This window comes from Lampetra planeri, chromosome 22, assembly GCF_965212315.1.
Source record: "Lampetra planeri chromosome 22, kcLamPlan1.2.h2, whole genome shotgun sequence".
Classification (NCBI taxonomy): Eukaryota; Metazoa; Chordata; class Hyperoartia; order Petromyzontiformes; family Petromyzontidae; genus Lampetra; species Lampetra planeri.
This window is the reverse complement of record NC_136128.1, coordinates 11,984,059-11,995,749: the sequence shown is the minus strand read 5'-3', so window position 1 is coordinate 11,995,749 and position 11,691 is coordinate 11,984,059. Positions and strand designations below refer to the sequence as shown.

Here is an 11,691-nt window from a genome sequence, read left to right as displayed (position 1 = left end):
GACCAATCGTGACCCGCCTCTCGCACTCGCCGTAGGCCCAGGCCTTTCGCGGTTCTCACGCGGCGCTTTCGTCCCCTCGGCGGCGTCGTCGTTCCGATTTAAACTTCAACGCCGCTCACATTCGGCGTCGGGCGTCAGCTCCTCGGCGCGATCCTCCTAGCGTCGCTGGGGCTCCCGCGTGGGGGGCCACAGAAGTTTGCGATGATCGAACAGAAGCGCAAGGCGCAGGACATGGCGCTCGTGTCGGTGGCGAAGCGCGCGCGGGGAGACGCGGCGAAGGGGGCAGCCCCGGGGCAGGGGCAGCAGCTGCTGGCCGTGGTGAGCAGAGCCCTCAGCCACCAGCAACACCCCTCAGACACCAACACTCATACACCAACAACACCCCTCAAACACCAACACCAGCCTTCATTCACTAGCCCTCATTCCCTATCACTCATATACAGTCCTAGCTGTGATTAGCACTAGTCCTGATGCACCATCACTAGCCCTCATACACCATCACCAGCCCTCATTCCCTATCACTCATATACAGTACTAGCTGTGACTAGCACTAGCCCTCATACACCATCACGAGTCCTCATACACCAGCACCACCCCTCATACACCAGCACTAGCCCTCATTCCATATCACTCATATACTAGCTGTGACTAGCACTAGCGCTGATGCACTATCACTAGCCCTCAGACACCAGCCTTGATACATTAATACTCGCCCAAATACACAACCAGTAACTCCGATACACTAACACTAGAAATAGTAATAATAACACTAGCCCTGCACTACCATTTATGATATATCTACACGAACCCCGGTGATTGTAATAGCCTAGAACTAGCAATAGCTCAGCACCCGTATTAGCACGAGCCAATAAATAACACGAGTGTAGAACCACATGTAACGTGGTGTTGTTGGTACAGTCATTGGTGACTGGGATTGAGACCATTTATGAAACTCACTTGAGAACCCGGTTTAGCCAGGATCTCACGGGCTCTGACCTCTGAGCCACCTGACCATCTCAAGATCTTAGTGTTGCCAACTCAGCGCTCTGACCCTTGTGCCACCTGGCTACGTCTTCAGATCGTTGCCCAAGGGCAGATCCATGGCACAAGTTCCCGTTACTCCTCTAATTACAAAACAACAATCTTGACAAGACCACGGTCCATACGAGGGTTGGTCAACAACTCCGGCATTATATGGTTGGCTTCCTCTATGCAAACCCATGATCTCTTTGGTTCCAGATCAGCGCTCTGACCTCTTGGGCCACCCGGTCACCGCTACAACCCCAGGATCTCGGTGGACCGGTTTGAGTGCTGTAAAGCATTATTTGCTGTCTGAGCCACTGCAAGGGTTGTGGTTTGTTCTGACACCCAGATGTTCCTGTGACTTTCCCCTGTGGGTGGCAGGGCCCTCCCAGGTCCTCGAGTCTGTTGGCGCCCATCATGCTGCTCACCGGGCACGAGGGCGAGGTCTACTGCTGCAAATTCCACCCCAATGGCAACACCCTCGTCTCTGCCGGCTTCGACAGGACCATTCGTGAGTCCCTGGCCAGTGTACAGGCTGGTGCTGTTGTTCTTCTCATACAGCCAGTAAGCACAAGTTCGCTATATAGCCATGTGGTCAGTCACAAATCATCTTATGGTAAACATTTGTCATTTATTGTGATTACTTGGACATTTTTATTCATTTACTCCCAAATTTGATCCTATCTGCGATGTCATGAGAAAAATACATTCGGATTGCTCTTAGAGTATTGCAGTCATGCGCTTTCGAGAACGATTCACGGATGTGGATATCGCAAAGCTGCTTCTGAGCACTCTTCAAATTACCATAACCCCACAGTAGGGGCCTTAGCTTTCCCATCCATCCTGCCATAGCAAATACAGTTTGCTGCCTAAGAGTATATTAAGTGCAGAAACATTTTTATGGGATGCGTTTTTTTTATACAGTAATTGTTGACTGGGCTGAGACCATCAACTCACCGCCATTGACAATCCAGATGAATCGTAGGTGGCTGCTTGGATTCTAACCCATGACCTCAGCAATGCCAGCTCAGTGCTCTGACCTCTGAACCTTCCGGCCATTTCTTGAATCCCAGATGTTAAACACCTGCGCTATGCATCTGGTAGAGACTGCTTAACGTGCACGCTGTGGTTGCATTAAGTTTTTTCTGTTTTGATGTTTTCCCGCAGTCATGTGGAACGTGTATGGGGACTGTGACAACTACGCCCACCTTAAGGGACACACTGGAGCGATCCTGGATATACACTACAGCACAGATGGCAGGTACAGTCATTTCTGTTGCGGCCAATGTGACTTCATTTGTGCCAAAAATCCACACGGGCATCACTGGCGAATCAGTAACATGCAATTACTTCCAGTATGGCGCTGAAAATAGTACTCTAATAAGAATGTTGGGTTTGTGAGCCTGTGTGTGCAGGCTTTTGTGAGTTATTCCCTGATACACATGAATATCAGGGTATAGCTGCTGCATTCCACAGGCCAAAACACTCCATATGTAAACCCTGCCTTCACCAGCGTGAAGTATGGTCAAGTAACCCCCATGACCTGTACAGACATGAGGAGGCCCTCATCCAACAGTGGATTGACAAACAGGCTGTACATGTATAAACACATTTGTATAAGTCGTAGATAGTTGATTCCCACACTCGTAACTTCATGTGTGTTTCTCGAGCTTTACGCTAGATTTTAACAGATCAAATCGATCCGTCATTACACGTCCACAACAAAACCTTCACTATTTTGATTCCAATCGCCGCCGCTCCATTGGAGTGAACCGCCACTAACGTCGGACAAATTCCGTTCAGCACCATCTTCACGTCGTCAACGGACAAGACGGTCGGGCTGTGGGACAGCGAGACGGGCGAGCGCATCAAGAGGCTCAAAGGCCACACTTCGTTTGTGAACGCGTGCTTCCCGGCGCGCCGTGGGCCCCAGATGGTCTGCACAGCCAGCGACGACGGCACAGTAAAGGTACGGAACGCTCGCGGCAACGGAATTACTTGCACTCGTGAGCAGTGCAGCCTTACGAAAACATTTTATTTTAGCCGGTAAGGCCCACTGAGCTGTATAGCTATTTATCAGAAGGGACGTGGCCACAAATGATAGCGCAACAAAGTGGCTTATCGTGTGGAAATTTATACCAGCCAAATAGTCTAAAGGGACGTTTATAATAATGCCGTGGTCTGCACTCGCACGTGAACCCCACCCTCTCCTTGCTATGCTGCTATGAACAGGAGCTGAAATAACAATAATTGACGCGTTGAATGCCTGTACACCATGTGACAATTTAATTTATTTTGCAACGTCATGTGGTGAGGAATGTATTAATGACACAAATCTGGCCAGATCATTGTGGTCTGTCCCAACATTTTTTTTATCCGAATGACTTTCATCTCTTAAAATATGGAATGATCATTTTGATGAAGCTTATTGAACATGTAACATTCCTAGTTATGATGATCTGAATTAATTCTTTGGTGAATAAAACATTAATGCTATTACAATGTCATGTTTGCGTAAAATGCTTTCTGGATCCAGGCATTTTCACAAATTATTCTCCAAATGATGCAACAAAACGATATTCAACATTAAAAAAACGATAACTTCACGCTTTAAAAATGATATCGTGTTGTTGTGTCAAGAATTCTGTTAATAACTTTGAGCCGTGTGTCTTTGCCTGTGCACCCCTAACCCACAGCTGTGGGATACACGGAAGAAGGGGTCGGTTCACTCGTTCCAGAACACCTACCAGTGCCTCTCTGTCACGTTCAACGACACCAGCGACCAGATCCTCTCCGGCGGCATTGACAATGTCATCAAGGCAAGGGCACACTGAACATGTCAACACCACTACTTCACTTTTTGAGATGGTGGTACTTTCTCAACATTAATACATTTCTGCTATCTACAAAAAAAACCTCATTGAGTCTCAAGGCTCTTCTATTTCACGATAAGCCAACATTGTGATAGACAATGAAACAAATTATGTACCGTTTTCAGTAAAGTATAGCCATCATTTCCTACAGCCGCCTTGTGGATTAGCCCCTCTGATCACTGTGGGTATCTCATTGCCCTGCTGGTGAGTTGGTAGTCTAACACAGGGCTGCGTGCATGATACACGCAGTATGATGACGTTACGTTTTGGGAGCTTCGGATTCAGTTCCTGAAGATGGTTTCAGCACGTGGGGCTAAACGTCAGACACCATGGCCAAACTATAAACGTAACTTTATATTTTATCAGGTAAGGCTCACTGACCTATGTAGCTCTTTTTCAGAAGCTACCTGGCCACAAATGATAGTTCAACGAAGTGGCTTATCACCTGTAAATTGTTAGCAGCCAAATACTCTAAACGACACGCGGTACGACCCAAAAACTCGTGGGAGAACTGTATTGTGAATGTGTGCACGGCGCGTGGTAGGTGTGGGACCTGCGTCAAAACAAGCTGATCTACACGATGAAGGGGCACAACGACTCCGTGACTGGACTGAGCTTGAGCCCCGACGGCTCCTACCTCCTCTCCAATGCCATGGACAACTCGGGTATAACAACAACAACACCACCAACAAAAACACACGACAACCCCCAACAACACACAACAGCAGCGTGCTTTTGTGTAACCTTGTCGGCTGAATAACAGCTACATGTCAGTCACACTTTTGGATGTTGGCCTCCCCACCATACATTTTGTGAGGTTATTTGACCGTACCTTACCACGCTGGTCAGTGTGGGTTAGGGAAACCGGGGAGCCCAAGACCAGCTCACCCGTCGCTCACCACTGAAGTTAGCCATGGCAGGGAATCAAACTCGGATCGCCAGGTACATTGGGCAGTGTGCTACCCACTGCACCACCGCTCTCCCGCATGGGATTACATTTAACAGCATATAATTGGCGTATGATTGATTGATTCTCAGAAGACAATTTTAATAAATGATTCGATAAAAAATAGACGTGAAAATCAACATAATTAGGTTTTGAACCTGTGTGCGATTAAGTAACTTCACAATAATTATAAATGGTTGAATTATTTTTCATGTGAAATGATTTGCAGTGAGGATTTGGGACATACGACCCTTTGCCCCCATGGAGCGGTGCGTGAAGATTTTTCAAGGCAACGTGCACAACTTTGAGAAGGTAATTGCTTTATTTGCATCTCGCTTAGTTCATGCACAATAATGATGAGTTAACATTTTTTTGTTAAAGTTATATTCAAAACAACGCGGATCAAAACATTGAAAAGTGTGCAAAGAAGCAAGGAGAGCTTCAGTCATGCATCGTGCATATTCAGCGAAGGACCGTTGCGCCAAACGTGTGACCTCTTGCGCCAGCATTTGCATAAACTGATGTTGCTGCCATACACCGGCGTGTCTCGAGTGATTTGTTTGATCCACGGATATCACGGGGAAGGGGGGGGCGCCATTCCTTTTAGCGTCGCAGTTCTCTCCGAACGTCGACCGTCAAACTGAAGTGCGCGAGGAGAGATGCATGCTGGGAACTGCAAGAGACAGAACGAGGAACGCATGGATCAGATAAATGCAAATCGCGTAGATTTTGTCGACTGTTAAGAAAACTTAAGTGGCCCTGGACGGGGACTCGTTGCTCGAAGGGATGATGGCCAGTCGACGAGACTGGTGATGGAACGGCAGACAAAGGAGGGAACACAGCCGTGGATGATGTCCACCTTGGGGATGGCGCAGCGAGATGGACCGTAGCAGCGCTCAATTGGGAGGGCTGGCAACAACTTTGAGGTTGGGGAGGGGGAGGTGTTCATTCAGCAGTGAGTAGAACATGGACGATGATAGAATGTATGTGTGTTGAACTTCTTTTGCACCCTACCTGTCTATCTGTGATAATCGGAGGTGTGGGCAAAGGACAACAAACAAAGCACAAAAAGCAGCTCTATAGAAATGAGTTTTCAATCTAGATTTAAAAGTGCATAGCTCCAGTGGCTTCCTCATTGAAGTTAATCGTGCATGATACGGTTGTTTGTGCCATTTCAGAACCTGCTGAAGTGTTCTTGGTCCCACGATGGCAGTAAAGTGTCTGCGGGTTCTGCAGACAGGTAAACTCTCAACCCCGTCACGCCCCGATTATCCCGGGATGATAATGGGGAGTGGAGGCGGCCCCTGCAAAGTGACAGCACAGATGATGCAAAACGTGTAAATTATAAAAACACAAATATTTTGTTTACCTACATAGAATGGGTAAGTTACAATTCCGTTTGTGTCATCTCTATTTATTCTAAAGGTAACCGGTTAAGTTGCCACAAGATGTTTGCGGTCACGTTGCCAAATGAGTTTGACCTTCGATGAGTGAGCAGTTGCTAATAATAGAACCAGCGCCGGTAAAGATATTTTTTCTGTAAGGATGTGTAATACGCATATAGTAGGGGGCGATGTTGATTTGTGTATTTTTCCAGTCAAGTGATTTGCAGAGAATTTATTGAATGTAGTCAAAATTAGACAATTCCGCGGGCACACGTGGCCTCGTATTTTTATAATAGCATCACGCGCTCTTTTCACATCCCCTCTAAAGCGTACGTACGGCACACAGGTTAGGTTATGATATTCTTGAATCGTCTTTGGCACGATTCTGTGCTTGCGCCTGACTGCTGGTGCGTTGTCATTGCGCAGGTTTGTGTATATTTGGGACACGACGTCACGCCGCATCCTCTACAAGCTGCCTGGACACGCCGGTTCCGTCAACGACGTCGCTTTCCACCCCGAGGAGCCCATCGGTAAGATCTCTCTTCGCGCAAAGATCGAGTCGTTCGCGTTATCTATAATCAGTTATCTATAATCAGTTGCTAAAAAAAAAACTCAACGGTTTGCCGTACATATCAAAATGTATAACAGTAAAAATAACGCTGCAACCCGTGTGTGTGTGTGCTGGAGCGTGTGCCACTCGGTGACCGAGCGGAACGGACTTACGATTTGAGCGTTCTCGCACACGCCAATCGGTTCAGTCGTCCGAAGTGTCTTCCGTTTCATCATCATGCGACCTCCTTTGTCAGTACCAAAATATAATAGTAGGGTTTTTCCCCTTTTTCTCGCAACAAAACTGAAACCTTTTTACAAGGATTCATGTCTGCATTAACCACAATACTTGCAGTTCAAATGCAAACAAAAAACACACTGATAATATATGCATTGTCCTTGAAACTGATTGGTCCACACCGAGGAACGGCTTTCTTTGAAAGCCATAGTGTGTTTTTTCTTTGCATTTAACTGCAAGTATTGTGGTTAATGCAGTTACATGAATCCTTGTAAAAAGGTTTCAGTTTTGTTGCCAGAAAAAGGGGAAAACCCCTATTGTTAGTGTGTCTTCCGTTGTTGATTCCGTGACTTTTGCAATCGGCGTTGGATTCTGAAAACGATTCTCAGAAAACCGATGCCCGGCCAACAATCCCGGTTGTCAGGCGTGGCATGCGTAAGAACAATGACCGTCATGGTAGCTGTGATAATAGTGACAAGGCAGCAGACGTACAGAGCCAATTCATCAACGCTTTCAGTCTGAGGTGAAAAGTGATTTAATGTAGGCGATGATGATGATGATGTCTTGTACGCGCTGCGGGTTGAGAGTGTTGCCGTTGTCTCTGTATTTCAGTTCTGTCGTGCGCCAATGACAAGCGTCTCTACCTTGGGGAAATCCAGTGACGGCCGTGGCTGGGCAAGAACCCCTTCCCCAATGATTCCTTGCAGGATGAGTTGAACTCCCGTTTGATAGATAAAACGACCTTTCCAGGTGTGCTGGTGTTTCACTCAGGTGTGGCGAGACACCGGTAAACATCCTCCCTTGCATTGAGCAGGCTACTCATGTTCTACAATTGCACACATTTCTAGCCGCGTGACAGAGGGCTCAATCCTGAGTGTCAGTTTCTTGTCAACAGCTTTAGCGACGTTCCCCCTTGGTTTTACTTTGGCATCCATTACAAACCAACAACTGAGGTTGCCACAAGATGGCGATTCTCCGATCTGTTGTACGACATTTGTGGGAATCTCATACCACGAATATTGCATCAGGAGAAATTATATCGCGGCAACCCGATCAAGAACTAAGGAAAACTCACTTTAATTTTATTTGTTTTGCGATGTGGTGCTGTATACAACGTTGAATTCCAGTGAGTGGCGCGGGATTTGTAAGATTGTAAACCTATTTTTTAAATAAACAATGTTCTTTTATACCAAATGCTGTGCACGTGAACACACATCGAAGGCAGAGGGAGTATCGGCGCGGCCGCATTCCGTGGGGAACCGGAAACTGAGCGGCGCTCGTGTTTCCGTTGCCCGCTTTGTCGTTGCATCGGCGCACGCAGTTAACTCTCGATTATCCACGGGTGGACTGTTCGGGTCGCGGCTTAACTGCGCTCGGGTAAAAAAACAAAGTCTCGTCAAACGCGTGCAGCGACGCGCTTCACTCGTCGCGGCTCCGAGTACAACCACCTCCTCGCCGTCGACTCGTCGGCAAATGCAAGCGATTGCTTTCAGATTCGATCAATTCAGTCGGCGTTTTTAACGTCCCGTTTCACGCACGTAAACAGCACCTTCTTACAGCCTAATTTTCGTGATTTGCGTTCGTGTTTAAGTTTTTTAACTGGCCCACTCCTCTTCCCCCTCCCCCACACCTCCCCCCAGTGTTGTGGATAATTGAGAGTTGCCTGCATTGTGCATGCGAGTGTGCCTTGCCGACGGTGAGCCGGCGACTTGGCCACAAAGACTTGACGTGTTGGTGTAGAAATAAACGCTTATCTCCGTCTCAGGCTTGCGGTGCTGTGTGTTTAATGTTTAACGCTCACGACCAACCCACACTGACCCACACGGTGAAGTATGGTCCGACAACCGCTCTGACCGGTGTGGCATGGGGTGAGTCCAGAGGCAACGTGGGTAGAAGTTCAGACTGACCGTGCCCCACAAGCCAAACCAATCTCCGTTGGGGCTAACATTTTTGGAAACCATACAAAACGATTTTTATTGTGGTACGGCGCGGCGGTGTTCGTAACGAATGCGGTGCCTTTAATGTGCGCGCCGTGAGCCGCTGTCGTGGTCGGAGAGTGCATGGGCCACACGTGAAACCCGATCTGTGCCGGGCTTTGGCCGCCAGAGGGCGCCACGTGTCCGAGGCGGCGCTGCTACAACGCGCAGCACTCGCAAGCAAGCTTCATCAATACACTCCAGCCTCTATGCTCGATTCCTGACCAAGGCAAGTTAGAAGCCTGGGTCTAATTGTACAAAAACACTTTAGAATATCCCCCCCCCCAACCTCCCCCTTTAGTGTGTCGCAAAAGCTTGATGACACAGTGCCATTTGTCAAATTCCTGCACTCGCACTGACCAGCGTGAAGTATGGTCAAGCAATCCCAGTGATCGACATGGGGTCTTCAATAATTAATAGTAATAATAGATTCGTGAATAACGGAGCATATGAATTGGACACACAACGGGTGATATTCGCCTGTGTTATAGGCACGTCATCATTACGACGTTAATGCATTCTACCTTGGGGAAACCACAATGAGTCTCGAGACTACTTTGGGTACGAGCAGATAGCACTTAAGGGATCTACAGGTCTACTTGCTGTACTGCCATCTCCTGTCCACCTTGCAGTCCACAACAAGTTTGACAAATCTCCACGTGATTCACCAACCCACGCCTCCAAAGCGCTGCATGAAAGGCATGCCGACCGGACTCGGGTTACATCCCAACTGGGCCAACACTCCAGGCCTATGTAATCATGAGTGTTGTGCATACGAGTGAAAATCAGGACCTTGAGAAAAACGACGCATTGGAGACGAAACTAAAGTTATGCAGAGACAGCTTCGCAAACCCCGTGTGTTGCACTGCAAACTCCTGGCCATTTTAAAGCGCAGTGGGGATGGGAGTTTATTTTTTTACAGATCTCAATGTGATTTACCTACCCAACATCTCAGGGCGAAGAGAGTGTTCCTGAGTGATGGCTCAGTGGAGGTTCATGTGTTGCCGCCACCAAGCTCAGAGCGGACAGGTTCGCGCCTCGGTCTGTGGCCACCCAGAGCTCAGCCGTGGGATCGCCTCCTGCTCCCCTGATTCATGAATGGGCGGCCCTCAGTACTGTCATCATGTCACTGTGCTGTAGTCTAGTGGTGAGCACACGAGGCTATGACACACTAGGTCTTGGATTCAAAACCAACCTTTATTTTTTATTTTTTGCAAAGTGTCATTAAATACACATTAAAGGCCAAAAGGATATATTTTTTTCATAATCAAAGAAATAGTGTTTATTTTTCTATTTTTATTTTAAATACAACTGAAATCAACGACGCTGAAGATGGCAATGATTTAATAACCAGACATCCCACAACAATTCACGTGCTCGTGTGGTCTAGTGGTTAGCACAGCTGCCCCTAAAGCTTATCTACACGGGTTCGATCCTAGTGCAATCCTTTTACTAAATTACTTAGAAATGGTGATGACGTATTCACCTTCATACAGCCATGCGGCGCAGTGCAGTCACTACACGGCATGGAGCCCCACATACCTGCGGGAAGACACGGTGGCTCAAGGTGATGCTGCAGCAGCACAAGAGGTGTGCGGTTCAAGCCCCGGACGGAGTGGAAGACTGCAGAATAAATAAGGTGAGTGACAAACAAAATGAGTCCCTATGTGAATGTACTAACATGTGTTGTGTCTGTATTACAGGTAGAGATGCAGGCAGGGGGATGGTGGTAGGTGATGGAGATGGAACCCCATGGTGCATGCAAGAGGCGAAGAGAGAGGGTGGAGTGAAGAGAGGGTGGAGTGAAACTGTGCAGCATGATTTTTTTGCTGGACGCCAATAACAATGTCGACCACGAGGGGGCGCTGTTCCGCCGCTAGGGGGCGCTGTTCCGCCGCTAGGGGGCGCTGTTCCGCCGCTAGGGGGCGCTGTTCCGCCGCTAGGGGGCGCTGTTTCATTAAAATTCCCATTCGAAATTCTAATTTGCATAAAATTACCGGCATTTCAAGGTTTTTTTCAACAAACGTAAGCTGCGAGCAATGGTATTGCAAAAATCGCCGTGAAATCCGTCACACGAGGCTAGGAAGGCGCCGTGAGACCGGTGACACAGCATGGCCACTGTTCTGCTTCGATTTGCCATCAAATAACGCTGCTTTCACCGCCCAGGAAACTGCTTTTTACAACTAAACATCATTTTAAAAGGCAAAATTTCGCTCACAGAACGCTGTGAAACATTGGCCAAATCAACTGCATCTATTTATTTAAATCGTTAAAACTGATAAAACAGATCAGGGATGCATTTTCTTGGTTCTTTCGGTAAAGTCACGTAGAAGGGAAGTAATAAAATAATAAAAATAAAACATAATAAAATAATATAATTCTCACGACGTTTCGGCCACAACGGGCCACAACCGCAAGCAGCAGGTGAGGACGGCTGCTTGCGTTGTGGCCGAAACGTCGTGAGAATTATATTATTCTATTATGTTTTATTTTTATTATTTTATTACTTCCCTTCTACGTGACTTTACCGAAAGAACCAAGAAGATGAATCCCTGCAGTCACAAAAGCTTTAAATCGTAAAACAGATCAGGGATGGTGAAGTATGGTAAAATAACCCACACAGGGCCGAGGGGAGGCCCTCATCCAGCAGTGGAGTGAGAAACGGGCGGTCCGTTGCAGGAACCGTAAAACCAGTAGAAGC

General features: G+C 47.5%; 1 protein-coding gene across 1 annotated transcript; it reads left to right on the top strand.

Moving 5' to 3' along the window:
- The first annotated feature begins 14 nt into the window (after positions 1–14).
- SNRNP40 (small nuclear ribonucleoprotein U5 subunit 40) lies at positions 15–8,779 on the top strand. Its single transcript, XM_078604489.1, has 10 exons — positions 15–318; positions 1,405–1,534; positions 2,191–2,284; positions 2,827–2,992; positions 3,720–3,842; positions 4,441–4,561; positions 5,072–5,154; positions 6,021–6,082; positions 6,654–6,757; positions 7,627–8,779. Exons 1-10 carry the CDS (start codon positions 202–204, stop codon positions 7,674–7,676), a joined length of 1,050 nt encoding a protein of 349 aa, XP_078460615.1. The 5' UTR covers positions 15–201; the 3' UTR covers positions 7,677–8,779.
- The last annotated feature ends 2,912 nt before the right edge of the window (positions 8,780–11,691 follow it).